General features: G+C 48.1%; 1 protein-coding gene across 2 annotated transcripts; it reads right to left on the bottom strand.

The window, feature by feature from the left end:
* Nucleotides 1-3,092: 3,092 nt before the first annotated feature.
* CTTNBP2NL (CTTNBP2 N-terminal like) lies at nucleotides 3,093-22,126 on the bottom strand. 2 transcript variants are annotated; one of them, XM_035347062.1, is made up of 5 exons: nucleotides 22,075-22,126; nucleotides 18,543-18,653; nucleotides 8,862-9,092; nucleotides 6,614-6,721; nucleotides 3,093-5,788 (listed from the first exon to the last, which is right to left on the bottom strand). In XM_035347062.1, the coding sequence occupies exons 2-5, from the start codon at nucleotides 18,639-18,641 to the stop codon at nucleotides 4,307-4,309; spliced, it is 1,920 nt and encodes a 639-aa protein (XP_035202953.1). In that variant the 5' UTR covers nucleotides 18,642-18,653; nucleotides 22,075-22,126; the 3' UTR covers nucleotides 3,093-4,306. The 2 variants fall into 2 exon arrangements, with proteins under 2 accessions (XP_035202953.1, XP_035202952.1); XM_035347061.1 differs by having other exon boundaries at nucleotides 18,543-18,650; nucleotides 22,078-22,115.
* Between the last annotated feature and the right edge of the window lie 291 nt (nucleotides 22,127-22,417).

Here is a 22,417-nt window from a genome sequence, read left to right as displayed (position 1 = left end):
GCCCCAAGTGCCTTCGTTGCTTTTTCTCTCTCCATCCCTGGCGCTGCCGCCATCTCCCCAGGCTGCTCGCAGCAGCACCCGCAGCGCCTGTCCCTGCGGAGAGCCCTGCCCCTGCTCCTGCAGCTTCCACACTTACCAGGAGCTGGGCTATCACCAGCCCGCTGGCACAGCCTGCTTACAGGCATGAGGACACGCGTGCAGCTCCTTCCAGGGGGAACAGGAAAACAAGCACACTGAGCAAAGCTGCGTCCCGTTTCCCTCCAAAGGGGGACGTGGCGTCGAGGCAGCCCACAGCACGATGGTCCACAGGAGCTGCTGAGCTGCGGGCACTGCCGCGGGCCCTGCTCCTGGCAGAGATGCCGAGAGGTGCGCTGCTTGCAGTTGCCTGCCATAAACCCCGCGTTTCCACAATAGCCAGCCTCCAGCTAGGTGATTCCAGGTGGGGCTGTGAGCTGGCTAGTCTCAAAGATTTAGGAGGCTGTTGACAGAACAGAAAAAGCGAGCCACTGCTTTTACCATCTGTGACATTCAACTTTGCTGCACCAAGTACACGTGGCCTCTCCACGCTGTGCATGGGCAGCCGGCAGGCTCACCCGGGGAGGGAGCGTTGGGTGGGCTGGGGTGGGAGGAGGGAACCTCAGTACAGGCCCAGACCCGGGGCTGCTGCACTGTGCTTGGGAGCCGTACCCAGGTGAAGCCGTGGCCCCACGCAGGGCTGCCAGCTGGGGCAGGGCTGGGCATGGCCCGCATGGAAGTCTCGGGGGGATGAATGGGTGCCTTGTGGCCCAGGGACTGACCAACTCCCTCCCCCGTGCATAGAAAATGGCTGTGAGCAGGGACTTGGGGCTGGGCTCGCTGGGCGGCAGCGCTGTGAGCAGGCTCCAGCCTCACCCGCAGCTCAGAGAAACACCCAAATGCTCACTGAGGGCAGCGTGGCCTGCCAGGGGGCAGGGGAAAAGTAGGGCACACGTTATTGTTTATAGAAGGGGTTGTAGGCAGTCAGACTCGGGCAACAGCTTCGCACACACCCCTCCTCACCTCCGCTGCTATAAAAAGCAGGCAGGGCTGTGGCCAAGACACCCGGGTACCACCCCAAATTCCTGCCTGGGCAGGGCTCTGGGCCGAGGCGTTGGAGGAAGGAAGGGCTGCGGAAGGAAGCAGAGCTTGTTCAGCGACTGCTGCGTGTGGCTAGGCCACGGCCCGTGCTAGCGCTCTCGGGGCACTCCTCAGAAATTTCATCAAGCCTGAAGAGATGAACAAAGAGCTTCTTCCAGCTTGCTGCAAAACCTGTTCAACCAAACCGATGTAAAGATAAGAAAACCAGGTTGCTGTTGAGGCGTAATATTAAGGAGCCGATGAGCCGTGGGCTCTCCCTGATGGCAGGGCTGGGCGGCACCGGGCAGCCCCCGCGGTGCTGCTCTGTGGGGACAAAGCACACGGAGAAATCCAGTGCTGTGCTTGGGCTGGGAGAGAGACTGAGAAACAATACAGCCCAGAAGATGGTCAGCGACACTTGCTCCTTATCTGTTGTATACCGAATAAATCTTTCTGAAATTTCAGAGCGTAAATTAAAGCTTTGGCTTCCGCATCCCCGTGCCAACCCAGCTCTCAGCAGGTTTGTGCGAGGCAGCCCTGAGCCACACACAGCCCCAAGTCAAAACTCCAAACATTTCCTTAAGCAATTTGCACATCTTAAAAATAAAATCCTTTATTGATAATATGAATGTTTAACATGTTTAATGCCGTCAGCTATAAAAATGATTAAAGAGTTCAGCTTGGTACATTTGGCTTTACAAATTTACAAGTGTTAATGAATTAATACTAGTGTGTACATTTTGCACTTCATTATACTCCATTAGCCAGTGACAAACTCTGCAACAATTTCTGCTTTTAACAGATGTGAATTATAGAAGAAATATTTAGTTGCTTTCACACAGAATCTACATCAACAGTTAAATACTACCTCTAAATGTCTTACTGAATTAGTTGGATCCATTTTAATATCTTGTGCTTAGTTTCTCTCAGAAGATAGGCTACTAGCAAAAATACATTCTTTTGCATACCCCCTTCCCATATTATATTTTAGAAGAACCAGTACTCAGTGCATTTCCTAATAAACTTCATCATAGCATCTCTCTCTCTAGAGCTATTGATAAGGAAAGGGGATAATACAATTCAGATTAATGTAAAAGCAAAGAAACACGTTAAAGCAGTGTATACAAAAGCCTCACTTTTGAATCGGCAGTGATACGTGGGCCTAAATTCATCTGCCCATCAGTTTTTAGAATTACTCTCATCAAGAGAAAAAATCTGCTATGAATACTTAAAAAAGTAATAAATGTGCTTCCCTAAAATCCACTGCCCACTTATCTCCAGGCTGCCCATCTTCCTATTGTTAGCATGTAGCCCCTTCCAATGGGTTAGGAACCATGGCACGTAACACCACAATTTAAAAGGCTACTAAAAGGTTTGTAAAAACCTCTTGTTCTAGCCTAAGTATCTGCCTGCACGGGAGAGAACAGCAGGGGCACTTCAGACAATGGCCACTCCAAAGCAGCACAAGCGCTGTGATGTCCTACAGAGCAAGACTCAGGGCTTGATGGAGCTACCAGGTGAAGGAGCTTCCAGGCCACGTCCAGCAGTGCATCCGCCCAGCAGCCACGGGGATCTTTCCTACAGTGAAGTGGGATGTACTTCGTTTAATTAAATATTCAAAAATGATGAAGCATTGCTGGCAGTGGGAAACTATAGTGTCTAACTTGACACTGCTGGAGAGGGAAACACTGAACATTTCTAAGTTTAGGATCAGTTCAGATACAATACCTGAGATAATTAACTCAGGGTTACGTGCTCAGCCTCTACCACCGATCTGTGGTACATTTGTCTTGCACTTCTTACCACGATGACTCAGAAAACCAACCCTGCTGTGCTGTGGACTGATGAGCAGCATAGGCAGAACATGGCAGTGAGGACTACACTTCTCGTACCAAATGTTTCTGCACTAGAATCCATTGCCTCTCCCCTTTTGGGCCCAAATAACTTTTCCTACATAGGATTTGCCTCAAACTTAGGCAACTCCTTGCTCTAAGTGATTTTTTTTTTTTTCCAATCTCAAAGAATTCCCTTGTTTTCTTAATATTAGGAAGAAGCTCAAGAACAGAGATTTTCATAACGTGTTGTGTATTTAATAGGTACAGGTCTGAAACTACCTAAACACATATACGTAGTCAATTACGTATGACAGTAATGATTTGGTTCTCTATTTGTAGCAGCCAGTGAAAGCCAACCAGATCCCGTAACTAGTGTGTAAAATCCATGTCAGCTGGACACCATTGATGCAAGTGATGAATAAGATTATTGCTTTTGTGTATAGTAGAAGATCCTGTTTTACTGTTGCAAAGGAAACTGTATCATATGGACTAGTGTTTTTTTTTTTTTTTACTTTTCAAGTAATAGCAAGATCTTTGTCAAGTAGTAGCAAGATCCTTTCTCAGAAGTTCTACACACAACAGTAGAATGCTTGAAGAACTTGAAAATTAAAAGGTGACACACCAGAAACTAGAGCTTAGCCATTTAAAGCATCCAGGCATCTCTATAGGATGTGCTATAGGAAACAAACAAAACAACCTGCTGGGACAACAAATATTGAAAACAGAGTAATCTGGACAATCCAGATTACTGCTAAATTTCACACCAATAAACTTGTGCATGCTTCCTAAAATACCTAGGAGGCAAGATCTGAAGGACAAAGCATGGCTGGCTGCCATGTGGTCTGGTGGTCACTTTACAGAATTGATAGCACATTTGCTAGCTTACTTTAGCAAACGGAAAGAAATAAAAACAGTGTTTTTAACATTCATGACTCAAAGAATTTCTTTCTGCAGCTAGATGGTCCCCCTCCTCACCCTTTTCAGAGAATCACATTCATATTGCAGGCTTAGTTCAGGCACTTTATATAAAATGTTCATCTGGAGTAAAAAGTCTGCAAAAGTTATTTCTGCATAATTTAAAAGTAGCATTTCAGTCCCATTTTAATTTGATAGATAGGTCCCAGTTCATGATTATGGTTCCTGTTCTTGATTTGATTTGACCATTGCCATGAGACATTTTGAGGCTACTGTATAGCTGTAGTTAAGGTTTCTTCATAAACAAAAATATTTTCCTACCTATTAAAAAAGAAAAATATACTAAATGCTTTATACAGACAGATTCTGCTACTATGGAAATAAATAACATGGAGTGGAAAACCAGTGCCTTAGCTCTAGGACGCTAAGCCATGGAATGTCACATTCACATTTTCTGGAGACTAGCTGCTAGTTGGCAGGAGTATCTCCATGTCTTTGCCATTTGACACTACAGTATTGTTAGAGCAGCTACTTGCCACGTCCATGGGGGCACCCAGAGAGGACGCCTGAGAAGAGGTTTTGGTTAGTGGAGCGGGAGCAGCAGGCGACTGAGCGAGGCCAGGTTTCTTTGGAGGAATGGGTGGAGGGTTCCCTCTTTCTGCTCTAGGAATGGTTGGTGACTTAATCCCAGGAGACAATGGGCTTAGTGGACTGGAAACCTTGCCAGGGCTCGGAGAATGACCAGATTCATTTTTGGGGCTCACAGCATTTGCTAGATTTCGATAGTCTGTGCCAAAAGGTGAGCTATTAGGGGAGACAGGTTTAATTGCTCCCTGCTGGCTGGTGAATCTGGAAAGGACCTGAGTGACTGTATTGCGTGCTAACTGCTTGGCTGCAGAGTTATCTGCTAGAGTAGGAGACAAATCCCTTGACGGTGGGCTCTGCAAACCACTTGACTGATGGTCCTGTTCAGCTTGAGACTGAAATTTGTGCCGAGCTGCGTGGAAACGTTGATTGATCCCCACCTGGTAGGATGACTGATAACCAGGGCTACTTGCTGAAGCTCCCACTAAGCGTTTAGTCAGAACTGGTGAGGAGCAGGGCGAAGGTGTTAGAGAGGAGGCAGCTGTGCTGCTGGGAGACAGGGAGACCCCACTAGAAGGGAGCTGGGACATCAGATGCACTGGTGACTCTGTTCTTACAGGAGAACTTCCATTTTCAACTGTGTTTTCTGGTGTTGCACCAGCAGATTTCTCCTTTTGAGCCTGGCTCTCTGCTGCGTTTGTTTGCAGCAGCTCACTACCCATTTGCATGTCTGTATTGCAATGACCATTGGATTTTGCATAGGAATTAGTAGGTGTAGTAGGGCTGGGAAACACGGTATGCACAGCTTTGCTTGTGCTGGCAGGATTTGCTCGGTCTGCTTGTGGACACTCCGTCTGGCAAGACACAGACTTCACTGCAGGACTGTCAGTAGCAACTCCTCTGGACATCACTGAGGGGCTTGGCTGCAAAGGCTCAGCAGGACTATGCTCCTGGCAAGCAGCCTCCAGCTCCTTCAGGGCTTTCTTCAAACATTCCACCTCTTCTTTCAGTGCTTTTGTACGGTTTTCTTCTCTGTTCAGCTTGGCTTTCAGCTGCTCTCTTTCAATGTCAAACTCGGAGAGCTGCTTTTCTACTTGTGCTTCCATCTGTAAACCCCGCTTCCTCTTGGATGCCAGCTCCTCCTCCAGTTTACTCACCTTACTCTTCTCTTTTTCCAATTTCAAGCTCAATTCTGCTGTCTTCTGACCCTCTTCTGCTGCTTTGGCAGTGGCTTTCTTGCACTCTACTACAAGCACAGAAGACAGTTGCTTGTGGCGAGCCCTTTCTTCCTCCAACTGGCTTGAGAGCTTCTTCTGTTCTTTTTCAAACTTTTTCACTTGGGATTTTTCAAACTCCAACTAGAAGATAACAAAGAAAAGCTGTAAAAGAACCACAAAACCTCCTGAAAGTAAATGACATATAGCACCCCAAAAGCTCATAGGGTTACTATACACGGAGACATTCCCCAGTAAAAGATGGCAATGCCTGAGAGAAAGAGATTCTTGCCCCAGGTGTCTGCAAGATAGTCCTGTATGACAAGCAACTCAGTTCACATCTATTACAAATTATTACTTATGAGTAGTTACCTCACATATGATACTCGTTTGGCACTTTGTGGGATAAACACATTCTGCCACGCACTGATTGAACAGGTGATCTGAAACAAAAATTTCCTTCCACCTCATTTACTACTTTGTTGATTTGCCTTTTAAAGGCATTTAGGCTTTAAAATGCTGATACATTACATATGTTCATTAAAGTCTGCAGCAATTGAGCAAGATAAAACAGCAGCTTAAATATTTATTATAATTCCTGAGCAATCACACCGGGAGACCTTTCATGATGACTTATTCTGATTTTTGAGTACTAGAAAGCATGATTTGTAAGTGCAGCCCTACTCTTGGGAACTTCTCAGATTTCAGGCTGAAGAAAGATTTCAAAGCATTTGTCTATTAATGGCTTTTGCCACCATTCATCTTCAAAAAAAAATATCAGAGAAATGAGGTTGTTTTTCATATCAAAATGAAAAAAAAAAACAAACCAGGAGCGCCTTACAGAGGAGCGAGGCCCCTGATACTCTGTTGACATGAAGGTGTGATCCAATGCTCAGCACCCTGCCTGAGCACCTGGGGCCCCAGGTTTCCGTGGGCTGGGTAATCAGCAGCTACCGAGGTGCAGCGTACCTGCTGGGTGAGCCGCTCCCGCTCCTTTTCCAGCATGTAGGTCACATCATCCCCCTCCGCCGTGTCCTGGGCGTGACGCTGCCTCTCTTCCTCAAGGTCCAGGATCACCTGCCAAGCAGACTCGGGTCACTCCAGCACCCAGCCACACAGCACAGGAAGAGCAGCGCTTCCGCACACCGCCCAAAGCCAAGTGACATGGGAGCGCTACCACTGCAGCCTGGCATCCAAATTCAACTCAAAAGTCACATAAAAGCAGCTTTTGGACAAGTTACACTGTGTTATTATTTGGTATAGTTGAGCCAGTTTGTGAAAGAACTTCGAGAATCTCACCCTTCACAAATCGCTTTATTACCCAGTAGCCAAATTGCACACTTTTCCTCCCAGCTGCAAACAGCCTCGAGAAGTTTCCATCAGCTGCCACGGGCAGCAGGGTGCCCTCATCAGAATTTCCTGGCAGGACCTCTAGTACCAGAGCCAGCAGAGCAGATGCACTACCTCAGGGAGGAGGCACCCAGGCGACACAGGGCGTTACAATCGCAGAGATGATCCTTGTTACAGTTCCAGCAGTAATTCACACTCAGACTTCTCCTTCAGTTTCTCACAGCAGATTTGAGGACTGCAGTGCAAAGTTTATTTTAAAGAGCATTAATTTGTTCTTCCACTTAAGAACAAGATGAGCTCTTGAAATGAAACTGCTTGCCATAAGGACCCAGTTAAGGAGCTCCTTCAGTTTTCATGCTGAATTACATGAATAATTGAAATTCTATTAACTCAACAAAAAAGCCAAATAAGGCAGAGTCTCTTGGGGGGAGCTTGCATCTCACCTCCAGAACTCTAGGCTTTCCTAAAACACACTCACCAGGGATTTAGTAGCTTCTCAGTCTTCCTGCAATTTAAGCTTCCAAACAATGCTTAATTTTTTTGTAGGTACCCAGGGAACCTCTTTATAAGAGCGACAGAAACCTCTTTAGAAGGAAAGCTCTTTACAAGAGCGACAGAAATGCTTCACACTCTTTACAGCCTGAAAGGACGGCCTTGCTCTTGTTCCCATCAACAGGTTACATGAAAATAAACTTCAAACCATGCACTGATGAGCAATGAAACAGAGTGTCCAACTTTGAACCTTTTGATTAGAAATAAGATGTGACTACTTGTATTTGGTATCTTCGTATTTGATTGTGTAAGGTTTAATCAAAGCAAGAGTGACATCAGAAAAAACAAAAAAACACACCCAAAGTGGTACTGGCTCAGGCACAGGCAGTAGCCAAAAATATACTTAAATCTGACATTATAAAAGCTAGCCTCTAGATACCAGTCTGCCACTGATGCAAGTAAAAGCAAAAATCCTGGCTACTTTTTAGATGGAGCAGAACTATGTGGAAAGGTTAAGACATGGTGCTGCAGTGCAGGTGGTTAGAGACTCGGGAGGGCTCCTCCCAGTCGCCGATCCCAGTGATATGCTCTTGGACAATTATCCTGTGCCCTGACTATACAGGAGGGACAAGTATTTTAATCATATCGGCTTGTCAAATTTACTGCAGGCCACGAAGAACTCCATGTAAACACACTGATTTTTTTTTTTTTTTTTTTAAAGCTAAGCAGTTACATAAAGAGGAGCTGTTGTAGCAAGCCCGAGAAGCTGAGATCGGTGGACTCTTGCTCTCAGATTTGTGTGCGGCTTTATGCTCCCCTAGCAAACCGAGGCGCGTATGTATGCCAGGTGAGCAAACCTCTGAGGAAGTAAAGTCTGACATGTGGCCCAGGCACTTCACTGGTGTCACTGTATGTTCAAGCTACATATGAAGAATAATAGATAATCCATTAAAGAGGCCAAAATTAGTTTTGGTCAAGCCCTATTTTGTCAGAAAAGCCCAACTTCCAGGGGTGCACTCCCGTAAGTACCTGGTACTAGCTCTTTCTGAGATAACGGTGCTAAACATTGGTTTGTTTGCTGAGAATTCAACCTTCCAGAAACTCTTTCTTACATTTTTGGAAGTAACATACCTCCCAGTTGTGGATAAACTACTTCCTTTCCTGTGTCCCCTAATAAAGACATCTTGTATGCCTTTCAAATTTCAAACTAACGAGCCTAACAGTTGCAACACATTGAGTGACAAGAAGCTTAAATAAAGGTGAAGAGTCCTTTCAGTTACCAAAACTCAAGGCATTTAAGAGTTTTAGTTTAAGTCAACATATTTTCAAAATGTAACTATTAAATTCTGAATAGCTTATTTGAGGAAAAACTGACCTTTCTGTGTCTGCTTTCTGCAGCAGCTAGTTGGGATAACATTCTTTCCTGCATGTTCTTGCAATGTTTCATCACCACTTTTAAAATAGATAAGGGATTGGAGCATACTGGTTGCTTTTCACCATGATTCCCCTCTTTCAGGGTCTCAAAATCTCTTTGCAAAGCCATCAATGGATCACTGATGTTGTACTTTCCATAGCGCTCTTCAATGAAGGTGTCTCTATGCTGGGCCTGTGATAAAATAAAACAAATTTGCATTTCAACATACTTAAAATACAAAACTAGCTAAAAAAAAAAATAATTCATCATTAATAATCCCTTCCCCAATTTTCCACTTACAGAAATCATGACACAGCCTGACACATAACCCACTACCTGCTATAAGCGTATTTAGAGAGGAAAACCCACAAGTGTGCCATGTTAATGGCACGTGGTTAACAGAGAAGAACAAGAGAGCAATTCAGACGACAGAAGCGGGCCCAGCGATGGACCTGAGGAGCAGTGCAGCTCCTGCCACCGGTGTGATCCCCAGTGCCCACCTGGACCCTCTGTTCTGATGCGGGCAGCACCAAGGGGACAAACACCACAGCTTTCTCATACTAGGTGCCCAAACTGTTCCTCTGATGGCAGACACTGATCACGTCAGTTGAGACGCAAAGTTAAATACATGGCAAGGACAACATTCCCTCTACCACCAGAAGGGATTTTTAAGCTGTTAACATTTAAAGTTTCAGCTGGGCTCCAAGCTAATAAAACCCCTCATTAATACATTTAGAATGGACGTAGGTTGACGGTCCCCCACTGACACAGAGAATAGAATCTAGAAGGAACACAAGTGTGAGAGCGAGTCCAGCTAGGCCGGCCCCGCTGCTTCGCCACCGCTCCTCCAGCCCTCGTGCTCTCCGGGGACAGGGATCCTGGAACAGCATGCAAGAAGTGCCTGTATCTCCACGGCTGGAACACGAGCAGGAGTCTGAGCGTGCCTGCCTGTGACAGACAAGTGTGTGCGTGTGGCAGCTCTGTGGAGCATGTGCACCACTTATTTCTCGCTGGTCCCCCAGCTGAAAAAGTCTTTCAGCCTCATGCAAACTAGGAAAAGAAAAGGAAGTCTGGTTGAAAAACACAGCCTCTGCAGAGCACACTCAGCCCAACGTCCTCATACCACAGCTACCCGCCTCCATCACTCACATTCCACCCCTGCAAAAGGTAAATATCAGGTCCTGCTCACTGAGAGATTCAATCGTTTACACGTGGTGGTGGGAGAGCAGTTGTGTGTTGGTTTGTTTCATTATGTCACCATCAAAGAATTTCATGTTGAGCAATTAAAAGAGTTTTACTCTCATAACAACCTAGAAAGCTGTAAATTGTTAATAAAATCCTTACTAATCTCCTCCAGACTAAACAAAGCTTAGTGGCTCAAGAAGCAAGATAGGAACGATTAGGCTTCTTTTGGTGACATGTAAGAATTCAAGAAACTCACACTTCCTAAGCTTTACATTTCCTACATCTAGAGCCATCCCTTCCAGCTGGAAATCCGTTGGTCAGGATGCTATGGCCTTACACTACTGAACGACTACTGGGAAGTCCTAAAAAACAAAAACAAAACAAAACTTAGTGAGCACACAGATGTTAAAAAAAAAATAAATCTTTACTCAAATAGCTGACAGATACTTTTTGGCCCTGCCTATATTCCAAGACAGAACCACGGGAATAGCATGGAAAAAACATGTCAAAGTCAAGCACTGCCCTCAAAGGAGGAAATGTATAGGTTACGGGGATGAGGCACAAACAGCACCTTTCTTTCCACATCTCCTCCACAACCAAACCTAGTTAGACAGCTGTCCGACCATACTGACCTGGAGTTGCATTTTAACCCCTGCAGCACACAAACACAGAGGAGCACTTGGCTCTGCCAGACAGCCCTGCTGCCTTCTCAGGAAAGGTGGGCACCGCTTGGTGCTACACGTGTTTGGCCAGAGCTGAAGATATTGTTCTATGTATTTAGAAAAAAGAGGAAGGAAAGGATCAGCCCTGGAAATGGGAGGGCAGCCTTGGATAATGAGCCACCCATGGTTTAATGAATCGCAGGAAAAACTACAGACTTTTTTTTGTGGCAGGGCGGGGAACTTCAGTTCTTCCGAAGTATTTATAAAAGTGACTCAACCCAACCTCACTGCGAGTGCGTAGGGCACTTCTAAGTGACTCAGGCATTAAAAAGGCTTCAAATACAAATCTGGACATTCATCCAGCTGCCAAACTGCTTTGAGATGAGTTGCTCTTCCCTGGGACCAAACCCACCTGGTGGTGGACACTGCACGGCCGCAGGAAAGCATCGGAGAAACCCCTCGGCACGGTGCCGGCGGTGTGCGCGAGGGGGAGGACGTTTCGGTAGCTCCCTGCCGGGCTGCTGCTTTCTAATAAAAGCCCAAAGAACTGGGAATTATCACCAATTAAGTTCACACCCACTACGTATAACCTCTGGTTTTCTGCGAGCGCTGACAAAAGTCGCACTTTTTCCTTGCTCCAGGCAGCTCTGAGCTTGGCTGAGCCGAGCTGGGGAGGTTTGTTTCCTGCCTGGGAAAGAACGAGAAGTTCTTCCTTGCTGCTCTGAGCAATTAAGTATTTTCCTGAACTAGCATGACAAACAGATGAGCCTATCATAACATTAATAGCTCCGTGAAGTCCAGCTATTCTTCTTTAGTAGCCAGTGCAGTATAAACATTTAATTAAAGCTGTCTAGACTACGAAAAGTCTTAAACAGCCCATCCTACACAGACTACAACAAGTTTACAAAACGAAATCCACTGCTCAGGCATTCGGGCCGCCACACACTAGGAACACAGACACCGACCTGCAGCCTGCGTGCAACACCTCCGTGCCACGGGGCCACCACCACTGCTTCCGGCGCACCAGCTTGGGACGGGCACACACGCGTGGCGCTTCTCCCTGCCCGATGCTGCTCAGCCGGGCACCTCTTCTGCTCGACTTCCCCCAGTCATGCTGGGGATTACATAGGAACAGCTCCAGCAGTTCTGGTTTTGTCCTGCCTGAATTGGAATTCAGGCATAAAGGCAGTTTTTGTTCAACTTTCAGAACAGAAGCAACTTGACGATGCAAGAGAAATATTCTATTAGTGAGCCCAGCATGGAAAAAAAAAATAATTAAAAAATCAGCCTAGATTTCAGATCCCAGTATCAACCTAGAACAACATATAAATCCACACAAGATTGAGCCTCAGTAATAAACAAACAACATTACAAAAAGCTTTGCTAACCCAGTAGCAGAAAATTATATCTGGAAAACCAGAGACGACATGCATACATCCCACCAAGGTCAGCTGCTCTTCGAAAGGCAACACAATTTTCTACAGTTAGAAGTTCCTCTAATTCAGTACCTTCATCTCCGCCATTTCAGACATGTAAATTTATTTTTTTTAATCAAAAAAATTCAAACTCTGAAAGCAACTAATGGACTATTTGGCAATTTTGTGGATGATTATATTGCCCTCTGCCAAGAAGAAAAAAGTTAACATTTAAGTTTAGGCAGCTCTTAAAACAAAGAAACTAACAAACAAAACCCCAAAGAAACAAAACCCGAGGCAGCAGCTATGCAAGTGAATTACTCCTCCAAATAAAACTGCCGATGATCAGAAGAAGCAGGCACTGGGGGGGTCCCACCCTACGCTGGCTGGCTTTTAGCTCCTGCTAGGGTCGCTGACCATGGCTAGTCCGTTTTGGAAAGGGCTCCCTCTGACTTTTGGAGCAGAAGCAGTATCTGACAAAAGTGAAGAGATGCTTCCTGTGCTGACCAGCACAGCAGAACTTCACTTGGTTAGAGAAGAGCTACTGCTTCCTCTTGGGATTTCCAGGCTGCGTTGGGCTGGGTGTTTCCCATAATACACTTTTTTTTTTTTTTTTTTTTTTTAAAAAAGAAGTTTTCCTTTTATTGAAACCTTGTTTATGAGACAGCAGTTTCTCTCTGCCTTCAATAATCTTTACAACTTGTTTTACTGGAACTTCAAATGGGGAATTTCCAGCACTTGCTTTAAGTGTTTTTCTGGACAGAAGGTGGAATATTGCTCTTCCCTGTAATTTTAGGGTTCGGGATTTAACCCTGGGCACAACACAAACATGGTGTTAATTAACTGTAGTTACTGCGTATGCAGTTCTCTGGTAATAATATGCACAGAAGTTCCTCCTTTATGCTGCAGAGTGGTATAATCTTTAAATAGCTTCTTACTGCCTTTGACTTCCTTATTAGCTCCTTTCCCCAGAGCCAGATATTGGGAACGAAGACTTGCTGAAGTCACGGCCGCCAGTGAGAAGGGATTTGGGTTGGGACCCCTTGCTCTGCACAGAAACCTTGGTGCAGGACCCCAGCCCCATGTCAGCTCCAGCCCTGGAGCGATGCCCAGAAGGGGCCGTGGTGCTGAACGCTGCACATCTCCCGACTGCCATCAGCACACCATGCCAACAGACCAGCTGAACAACAGCTAACAAGATTTGCCCACCCAAGATGGGCTATCAGCTTTGAAAAACGTAAGAAGCGTTTGTAATAAGCATGGAGCAGCACACAACCACAGCTTCCTTCTCTGGGAACCTCTGAGCGCCATGCACCAACGCCACGGGACCCACACCACACTCGGCTCCAAGCTGGGAGCCCGAAACGCAGCGCATCCCTCCGGCAGGACCTACCTGGGCACTGGGACACAGCAGGGAAGTGGTTGCCCAAAAGATACCGGCGAGCAGGGCTGCCTCAAGGCAGAAAACCAAAGTTTTCCCCAAACTCGCAAGAAGAGCTGCAAGAAAGCCTGTCTTCAGGAAGGAGCAGGCGCATGGGAACCCTGCAAGATCTAAGCTGCTTTGTGCAAGAAGCCCGTTTTGTCCCATCTGTGAAACACTGGCACCCGTAGTCAGGTTCTTTATTGCTGAACTTTTTCTCATACTTAATCAAGAGGTAGATGTTGTCTTTTCTGAAGTTGAGCTGTAAACTTAACTTTTAAACCCACTGACAAATGGACACGTAACTTTGCAGTGCATTAATGTTGCTTTATAGAATGAATTACTGAATTCAGAAGCAAAGTAACGAACGCCGGCTCCCATAAAACAAACAGTTCATTAGCACAAAGGACAGTTTCTGCTCCAAATTCGCTTAAGCCCTTAACATTAAAGAACATGCCAGAAAGTTGCTTCCTGTTTTCCAGAAGTGAACAGAACTTCATTTCTAACACACGGAGAGCTCTGACTTAACGAGCAGGGGAGAGGGAACCCAGTGCTCTAACGCACCAACACAGCCTTATTTAAATATCGAATTGTTTTTGGTCATGGCGTGCTGCTTTAGAAAGCTAACCTGTGTTTCATGCATGTAATCCTTTCTATATGGCAGTAAGGACTGAGAATCCAGCCCTTAGTATTACGCAACTCTGACAGCATCTGTTTTTTTGGATGATTTAAACATGATTATAACTACAGGAAAAGGAACACAATAAGAAATGAGATTTAAGGCCTGCTCCGAGGAGAACATTGAGATTTATGCAGCGGACAGGAAGCTACTTTCGGGCAAAACAGCTTTTTTTCAATGGGGTTTTAAAATAAAGGAAGCAAACCGGAGCACTGGAAAACAATATTCTGAGTACAGTAAGCTTGCTCTCTTAGTCCTTCATGCTAGAGCTTGGATTGCAGCAACATGCGATCCGAACGGCCGTCAGGAGTCAGAGCAGGCACACAGCGAAGGCACGGAGACGATTCTCCCTGTCACAAAGGCCCAGCAGCACTCAATTAAAACAATGCAGAAAAAAAAAAGAAAGCTGCAGAAGAACAGAGAAGACAGCAAGGGCAAGTCACAGTAAGGGAGAGGCATTAATTAGAGGTGACCTAACAACAGCTCTTTATAATCTGAACCCAAGCAGCTGACGGATGAAGCTCAGGAGCTGTGGAGGGACGCTGCCCCCAGGCGCTGTGCAGAGACCCCGGCAGGGCGAGCAGGGACGAAGGGCAGGGGAGAGGGGGCAGCTGAAGGGAAGGGTGGGCAGCAAAGGGGCAAAGCGGGCAGCCTCTGCATGGGCAGGCCCCGCAGCTCCGCTCCGATGCTCCGAAGCAGGGCTGGTGCCAGCCAGCAAGTGGCCCGATACCACGAGGGAGAAGAAAACTATTTTAGGACTTGCAATCTGCATGCACAGATCCTCTCTGCTAAATGCCAGATGTTAAGTGCTTTCCTTTAAGCATGCAGGAATATCCATTATTGCAGACTGCACTACAGTCAAATTATAGGTTTACAAATTACGGCAATATTTTTCCATGCAAGTGCTTGTCCTTTCCTACAAGGTAACATAGGATCTGCTTCAAAAATCCGGAGGGGTCAGGAGCATTTAGGTTTGAATTAGGTAGACAAACCTCTGATCTTTAACCATTGCCATCTCTGTGTGTAACATAACTGCAGGAGACAAACACTGCCATTGTTTGAGACCACGCTATGCTCAGGTTCCACGCCGCCTCCTCCCATGTACGTACGTGCTTCATGTAAAGCTATCACGCCTCCAAAGGCTGACTGCAGCCACAGAAATCACCCACTCAGACACCAAGCAAAACAGAGGCAGCTGCAAGGCTACGGCCAGATGCCTTCTCCATGCACAAACCCAACTAACGCTTCCATCAGCCCTCCATGTCCCCACTCCTCGCGGCGCATGTCAGGGCTCAGCTCAAACTAAAGGCTCTGGGCTTCACTCTTTGGTTCAGCCTTAGAGGGCCTTTTCTTCACGGCAGTGTTCTTACATTTATCAGAAGATGAGTAAACAGATTAGTGAGGTGGCTTTTCCTTTAATTACAGCCACACACAAAAATATTCCAGCCAGCGAAGCCCTGTGAAGCTGTTACCACAGCTACTATCAGCAAACAAAGGACAAGCGCAGCGTGGCCAGGCTTTAACTGGGTGCTGGACACGCACACGCTGCAAGGCCAGGAGGCTGCTGCGGCTCTGTCCAGCCACCACCAAAAGCTACGTGGCTCCTGCTGTTTCCCTTTCCCCCAGGCACCAAACGGGCAATGCCACGTCCTGGCACTGCAGGACGCCGTGCTCGGCCGCCAGCCCTGCGCCCCCAGGAGCCCCCGTGCTGTGCTGGGAGGCTGCACATGGCCAGAGCCAGCTCCAGCTTGAGGCTCTCACTACCCTTTCCTGCTACCTTCGGCCTTTCTGGCGTTCTCAGGATGAGAAGGGGGAAAAAATAAAAAAAGCACTAACTTTTGATTAGCTTGGTATTTTATACTCTGCAATTATCAAGCATAGGTTATGGTTTCATTTAATTTCTTCTGAGCTACCTGTACCTGACAATCGATGTCAAAAAAGGGTATTTTAACCATACGGAACTCCTCGTACAGGAGGGAATTGCAGGTTAAATTTCAACAGAAAAGATAATTGCATTGCACTGTTGGAAGGTGCTCATAAAAAGACCATGGAATGGAGCTACATTCCTTTCCGTCAGTCCCTCCATGCCCCACCACATGCATTTCACGTTGCGGTATTAAAGCCATGCCTGTCCGGTAGCACGTTCTGGTGACACAGTCAGAAAGCTGATCCCAGGAGAGGAGCCAAGCCTCTACCCAGTGCCTCGCTCCGGGAGGGTAACAGCATTCCTCCAACAGAAAACAGATCGCCTACACTTGTACTTGACAGCGTCTCTCTTCCTCCTGTCAAAATACCTTCTTAAGTACAGATTTAGGTCTTCTGGATATTTTTACTACTTGGGAAAACCATAAGGAAGTTTAAGGCAAACCAGACTAGAGCAAAGCCATTTCTATCAGAAATCGTGTTATCAGCTCTGTACACATCTGCTACCAGAATCAGGGGGCATAAAAACATACTGTAGGAATAGATTCTCTTTATGGGACCTTGTTATCTCCAGAGATCAGACACAGAGATCAGAACAAAGTTCACCAAACAGGACTACTTTAAGAACAGTTCAAAAGGCCAGAGGTGGAACGCCATCATTAGTACCACGCAGCCTCCTTAACGCACCAGGAAATACACCCAGAGCGTGCTCCGCTGACTTGCACTAGCATCCTCTAAGCGTCCTGGGCAACGCACAGCACAGTAAAATACAGGTTACCACAGCCTGTATTTCGCTCTTACCATACCTAAAGAATAGCAGCAAATTGCCAAGATACTTCTAATAAAAATATAAGGTCACTGTAACACTATGATAGCTAAAGCAAAGTATTACAAGATCAAAGGAGCAGAGGGAAGCCAAGAGCCTTCTCATATCGAGGCCACAACAAACCACAGGCAGCACCAATTGGAAAACTGCTCTGCAAGAACTGAAACAGTCAGCATAAAATTTACTATGTGAAAACAACCAGCAGTTTTACAAAAAACTTATATTCTGGTACAGGGACTGCATCTTGTTCAAACAGACGCATGACAATTCTTATCCTCCATCTGGATTTTGAATGTTGTGATTTTAACAAGCAAAACAGAAAGATTAACTGTTATTTGTATGAACTATACAAAAAAAAGGGCTTAGAAACTAGCCACTAGTCCAGCTTAGAAAAGGATTTGCATATACTCAACTACAAGTGCTACTGAGCTATCTATTTATGTACATATATATGACTACTAATGGATCAAATCTGCAAAATACCTTTCTAATTCTTACAAGAACACTTTCATCTCATCGCATGCAACCTGACGGGACAGGAACAGCCATCCCTTTCGGAAGGCCCACCAAACATGCCCACGTTAATGCACGCCCTGCAGGAGTGACAGGGAGGAGCTGAGCTCGTCACTGCGCTCCGTAATTACAGCTGCCAGAGCACAGAGATGCAACCTCCGATTGGTACGACCAAATCACAGATGAAAATTAGCTTCTTCAGCACTCAACCCTCCCCCTACACACCCTGGAAATCTGTGGAAATCATGGCGGAGGGTTCCGAAAACACCCCACACCTAAGTCACAGCAGTTGAGGAGTGCCTTTCGATCACCACCACCCAGCATGGCCGCAGCCTGCCAGGGGGCACCAAGTCCTGGGGCAGGAAGGATGAAATAGGCACTCCTAGGCACTATAGCTTCTGGCCATCGAGATATAGCCAAAGAGACATCGGGTTTTCAACCCACAAATACAACTTTTGTATGGGTCAGTTTCAGCTGGTATCAGCTCCTCTGGAAGGTTACATTACTGCTTGCGCCAGCAAAGGGAAGGAAAAGCAGCCAGGCACACAAGTCTGCTTCCCCCAGCAGCAGCTTACAGTGGCTTAGTTTAATACAAAGCTGTGGCTGCTTCTTCCTTATTCCAGTGATGTTATTCTCACTGAAGGACTAATCTGTGATCGTTCCTGGCGAGAAGATGTTCTGCTTTAAGAAGCCTTCCTTATTTAATAAGAACAAAACCAACAAAGGAAGTCTAGCAGACCTTCTTCATTTCTCAAGTACTCGGTTCCTTATCAGAAAGGATGGAAGCACATGCAGAACTCCGCACTTAAACTTTGGAATGCTTCTTGCAGAACGCTTATGAATTTGAAGACGTAGAACAACATACAGCATTTATTACTGAACGCTACCGATATTGACACAGGGTCCTGAACCAGTAATAAATCATTGCTTCTGAATTTCCCCTTGCATGCAGGCACTTTGCAGAACCTATAACAGCACTGTTGTTATTTTTGTCTCTTACCATGGTACTTACAACATACCTTTAAGGCTTCTATGACAAGATCTCTCGCTTCTAATTCTCCTTCGAGAATGCTAAACAGCGTCAGTAGTTCCGGTTTGCTGAGTTTTTCCAGATTCATCCTGAAAACCTGAAAAATGGAAGATAGCTTATGAGGCATTTCTCTGTACATTAAAATCAATACTCTAAGTTACGACATATAATCTCTATTTAACTTCAGCTTCCAGTTCTTCAGAGTGCAGATTGCCATGGGGCAGAGGGGAAGGGAAGAATACATAATGCAAATGTTTTCTGTGTAGCTTCCCAGACCAGTTGTAGAAGAGTCATTTTTCACCTTTTCCCCAAGGGTCACGAACAGATGCACACCCAGATGGCGCAGGCAGAACGTCAGGGCTAAGATGACAGCACAACGTTTGCCAAGGAGTAGCCAGTCAACAGGAGAGGGGCAAAGCGCGGATATTTAAGAGCCGTACTACAGCAGGTAACACATCTGGATCATACAGCTGCAGGCATCACACTGACGAGCAGGGCTGAAGGCAGCCCAAGCCAGGCCACCTAACACATTTCATGGCACAGTTCATGTTTCGGCGCTACAGCGCATGCCTTAGGAAGGCCATTATGCATTAACGGTGGAACGGGCCCAAAGCACTTTACAAAAGAAAAAATCAATGCCACAAAGAATACACATTTAATTACTACTCTTTCAAACTGCTTCAATATCACCATCATTTATTAAATATAATTTTACTGCTCACACAAGAACAAAGATCCATTGCCTGAGCTCCCCGTACAGTACGCTGTTTCTCCCGCTGCCAGAACACTAAAGGTGCCTCATTATAAGCCTCTACATTACATTATTTTATTAACAAGCATCGGCAATCATTTCAAGTACTAAACCCTTGTCTCTGATGGAAATATACCTCCCGATAATACAGCCTTGCACTTCATGCGACAACCAAGTATACATCTTCTGAGTCCAAGTCACATCCATCCTTTGCCACCCCTCAAATCAATCAGAAAACGCTACCGGATGAAGCAGCTGCTCAGAGATCCAACAGCAAGTGGCACAGGGTTAGCCTCGCCTTTACTAGAGCAGCCTACCCAGCTAAAACATCCAACCAAACTCCAATTTTTCAGAAGTCGCTGCTACTTCACAACGGATTTGCATAACTGTGCCTCTGGAGAATTATGCACAAATGCAAGTTCTGTCTTGCTCATGCCAAAGCAGTTTTCCAATTGCTGGGAACAGAAAGTTCTGCTTGCAGAGAGCAGTAAGTAGCCTTCACGCAGCAAGAGAAATTACAGATCTACTTGGTGTCCCTTCTGCTAATTAGAGGAGTTTCTCATCATGCAGTCACGTTCTTGCTTCAGGCAGCACTTTGCATGAAGTTCTGTAAAACTGCAGCGTTTCTTTCTGACTTCTCTGGATAGGGCTGCCCAGTGAAACTTCACTGAATGCCATCAGGACTGAGGTGCTGTGGTTGTTCTAAAACCAACCGACGGGGACAACAGCCGGCGCCTGTGAGCGCTGTGTGCTGTTCCAGACCCACTCGCGTACGCTCAAGAGGAAAGCACGCAGCCGGGTGCGTGGTAAAGCCACACGTACTCACCAGGACTTCAAAGAAACCTGATCAGGAGCTGGTGACAGTGAACTTTAGAGAACCCACGACACCGACCCAAGGCACGTTTTAGTGGCCTGGCAGCGCTGGCTCCCAGCCACCCGCGACACCCCACCGGCCGTGCAGGATGTAACCCCGCGCACCCGGCCGGCTCCTGGGGCACAGAGGCAGCGAGCTTTACAACTCCTTGTCTTACACAGAGGGGAAGGGAGTACAACAGAAGCAGTAAGTTAACGTTAATACATTATCCTGCCTGCTGGGCAGGCGTGAAGCCCCCCAGGAGATGTGCGGTATAACCACGACATCGCCTCAGCCTGTGCTCGGCCAGAATGGCAGATGCCAGGACTGAATCAGCACCGTCAGGAAGAAGCAACAACTTTTTTGCCAGATCCTCAAGCTATATTAGTCCTGTGGTGCGATAAACCAGAAGTAAAAAGGAGAAGTTTTCTCTGAGATTTTGGAACATGCCATCTAACTGCGCTACACTGTGCAGGACAGCAAATTTTCATGTGGGCTTCCAACACGACAGAGCCTGCACTTTGCTCTGAAGAAAAGCCGACACGGACACCTGCAGCTGCATCTCTCCATCAGCCACCAAAAGGCTCGCTCCTAAAGCGAGGGCGGCCACCGAGCGCAGCTTGCGACTTCGGGGCTGTACGGCCGGGCAGGAACCGTTCCTGCCCCCACAGCCTCAGTGCCCCGTGTGCCTCGTACCTCAACGTGCCGCAGAGATCAGCCCTGCTGTTCCTAACAAGCCTCCACATCTTCAATCAGCTTCACGACATAAGCGAGCCCTATCCTGAACTACACTTGTACAAACACTGACCGGGAAGGAGACAAGGAGCCAGGAGCCGCGTACAGCACCGCAGGCAGCCCTCGAGGGCGCAGCCTCGGCATCCCCGCGTGCCACCAGGCCCCTGGGTGCTGCGGGGCTGGGCTGGGAGCAGACACTGCGAGCAAAGTCACCGCCCTGAAACTCCGCTGAGTTACAGCTGTGTCCCGCCCAACGTACAGGGCACATTTTAGCGCATCTCAGACATCTGCCACGGCAAACCCGCAGCAGCCACGAGCGGTGCTTTATAGGGGCACACAACGCTAAAAAACGCGAGGGAAAGAGTTGTGTGAATTTTAGGTTATTATCAGGTAGGAACAGGACACCTCGCTGGTCCAAAGCACCAACCAGCACGGATCTGTGCACACCCTGCTCCATCTACACCTGATCCCAGCACCACGGACCCTTGAGCTGCCCTTCCCAGTCCTCCCCCTGGTCACACAGCCCTGCTCCTTCCCCAGTCCCCCTTTTTAACTAACAGACCGCTCAGCCACCCAGCCCAGCCCTGCCCCCTGCCCCAGCCGGGGGGTGCTGAGCCCTCAGCTCGGAGCCTTTCCCAGGAGACGCGGTTTTACCCCGCCGGGACAAGGCCCAGAAGCTCCCAGCGCTCACAGCCCCTCGCGGTCCGCCAGCCACCCCCCCGGGCTGACCGCAAACCGCAAGGCCTCGCTGTTTGCCCAGCCGGGATAAACATTTCCCCGGGCACAGATACGGCACCGGCCTGGGGCCGCGGCTCGGAGCACAAACACCGATAAGCGCTCGCTGCCGGCCCGGAGGCCTCCTCGGCCCGGCCCGGCGCCCCCTGCCCGCTCCCGCAGGGCACGGAGCTCTCCAGGAGCTGCGGGGACCCACCCCGGGACCGGGACCGGGAGCTCCGCGCCGGGCTGCGCTCACGGAGCCTCCGGCCGCTGCCCCGCCCCGGAGCACGGGCACGGCGGGGCCGCTCCAGCAGCTCCCCCGCGGGCCGGGTCCCCGCGGCCGGGCCTTCCCGGGGCAGCCCCGTAACGGCGAAGAGGCGAAGAGGCGAGGCCCCCCCCCCGGCCGTCCCGGCCCCGGCCCCCCCCCCGGGCCCCGGCCCCCCCCCCCCCCCCCTCCCCAGCACCGACCTGGCCCCAGCCCCGCCGCCGCCGCCCCTACCGCGCCGCTCCGCTCCCCATGTAGCCACCCCGCCCACCCCGCTGACGGACGGCATGACCGCCAATCAGAGCCGCCGCCGGGCCCGCCCGCTGTCCAATCGTCCGCGGGGGAGGCGGGGAGAGGGCGTGGTCCGGGCGGTGGCGGAGGCGACGGCCAATCGAGAGGAGGGGGCGGGGCTCGGGGGCGGGGCTCGGGCTGAAAATCCCTTTTGTTCGCGGCGGCGGCGGCGGGGAGAGCGGGCGGCCGTGATTGGCGCGTCACTTCCGGCGCGGGCGGGGCGGGGCCTTGGTGGGCGGTGCCGGAGCTCAC

This window comes from Oxyura jamaicensis, chromosome 26 (assembly GCF_011077185.1).
Source record: "Oxyura jamaicensis isolate SHBP4307 breed ruddy duck chromosome 26, BPBGC_Ojam_1.0, whole genome shotgun sequence".
NCBI lineage: Eukaryota > Metazoa > Chordata > Aves > Anseriformes > Anatidae > Oxyura > Oxyura jamaicensis.
Note: the sequence above shows the minus strand (reverse complement) of the source record. Positions and strands in the feature narration are given on the sequence as shown.

Coding starts and splice junctions, on each gene's coding strand:
- CTTNBP2NL (XM_035347062.1), bottom strand. CDS start 18,641: ATGAATCTGGAAAAACTCAGCAAACCGGAACTACTGACGCTGTTTAGC. Junction 9,093..18,542: donor TTGTCATAGAAGCCTTAAAG/GTATGTTGTAAG, acceptor ATTTTATCACAG/GCCCAGCATAGAGACACCTT. Junction 6,722..8,861: donor CAGAAAGCAGACACAGAAAG/GTCAGTTTTTCC, acceptor TCTGCTTGGCAG/GTGATCCTGGACCTTGAGGA.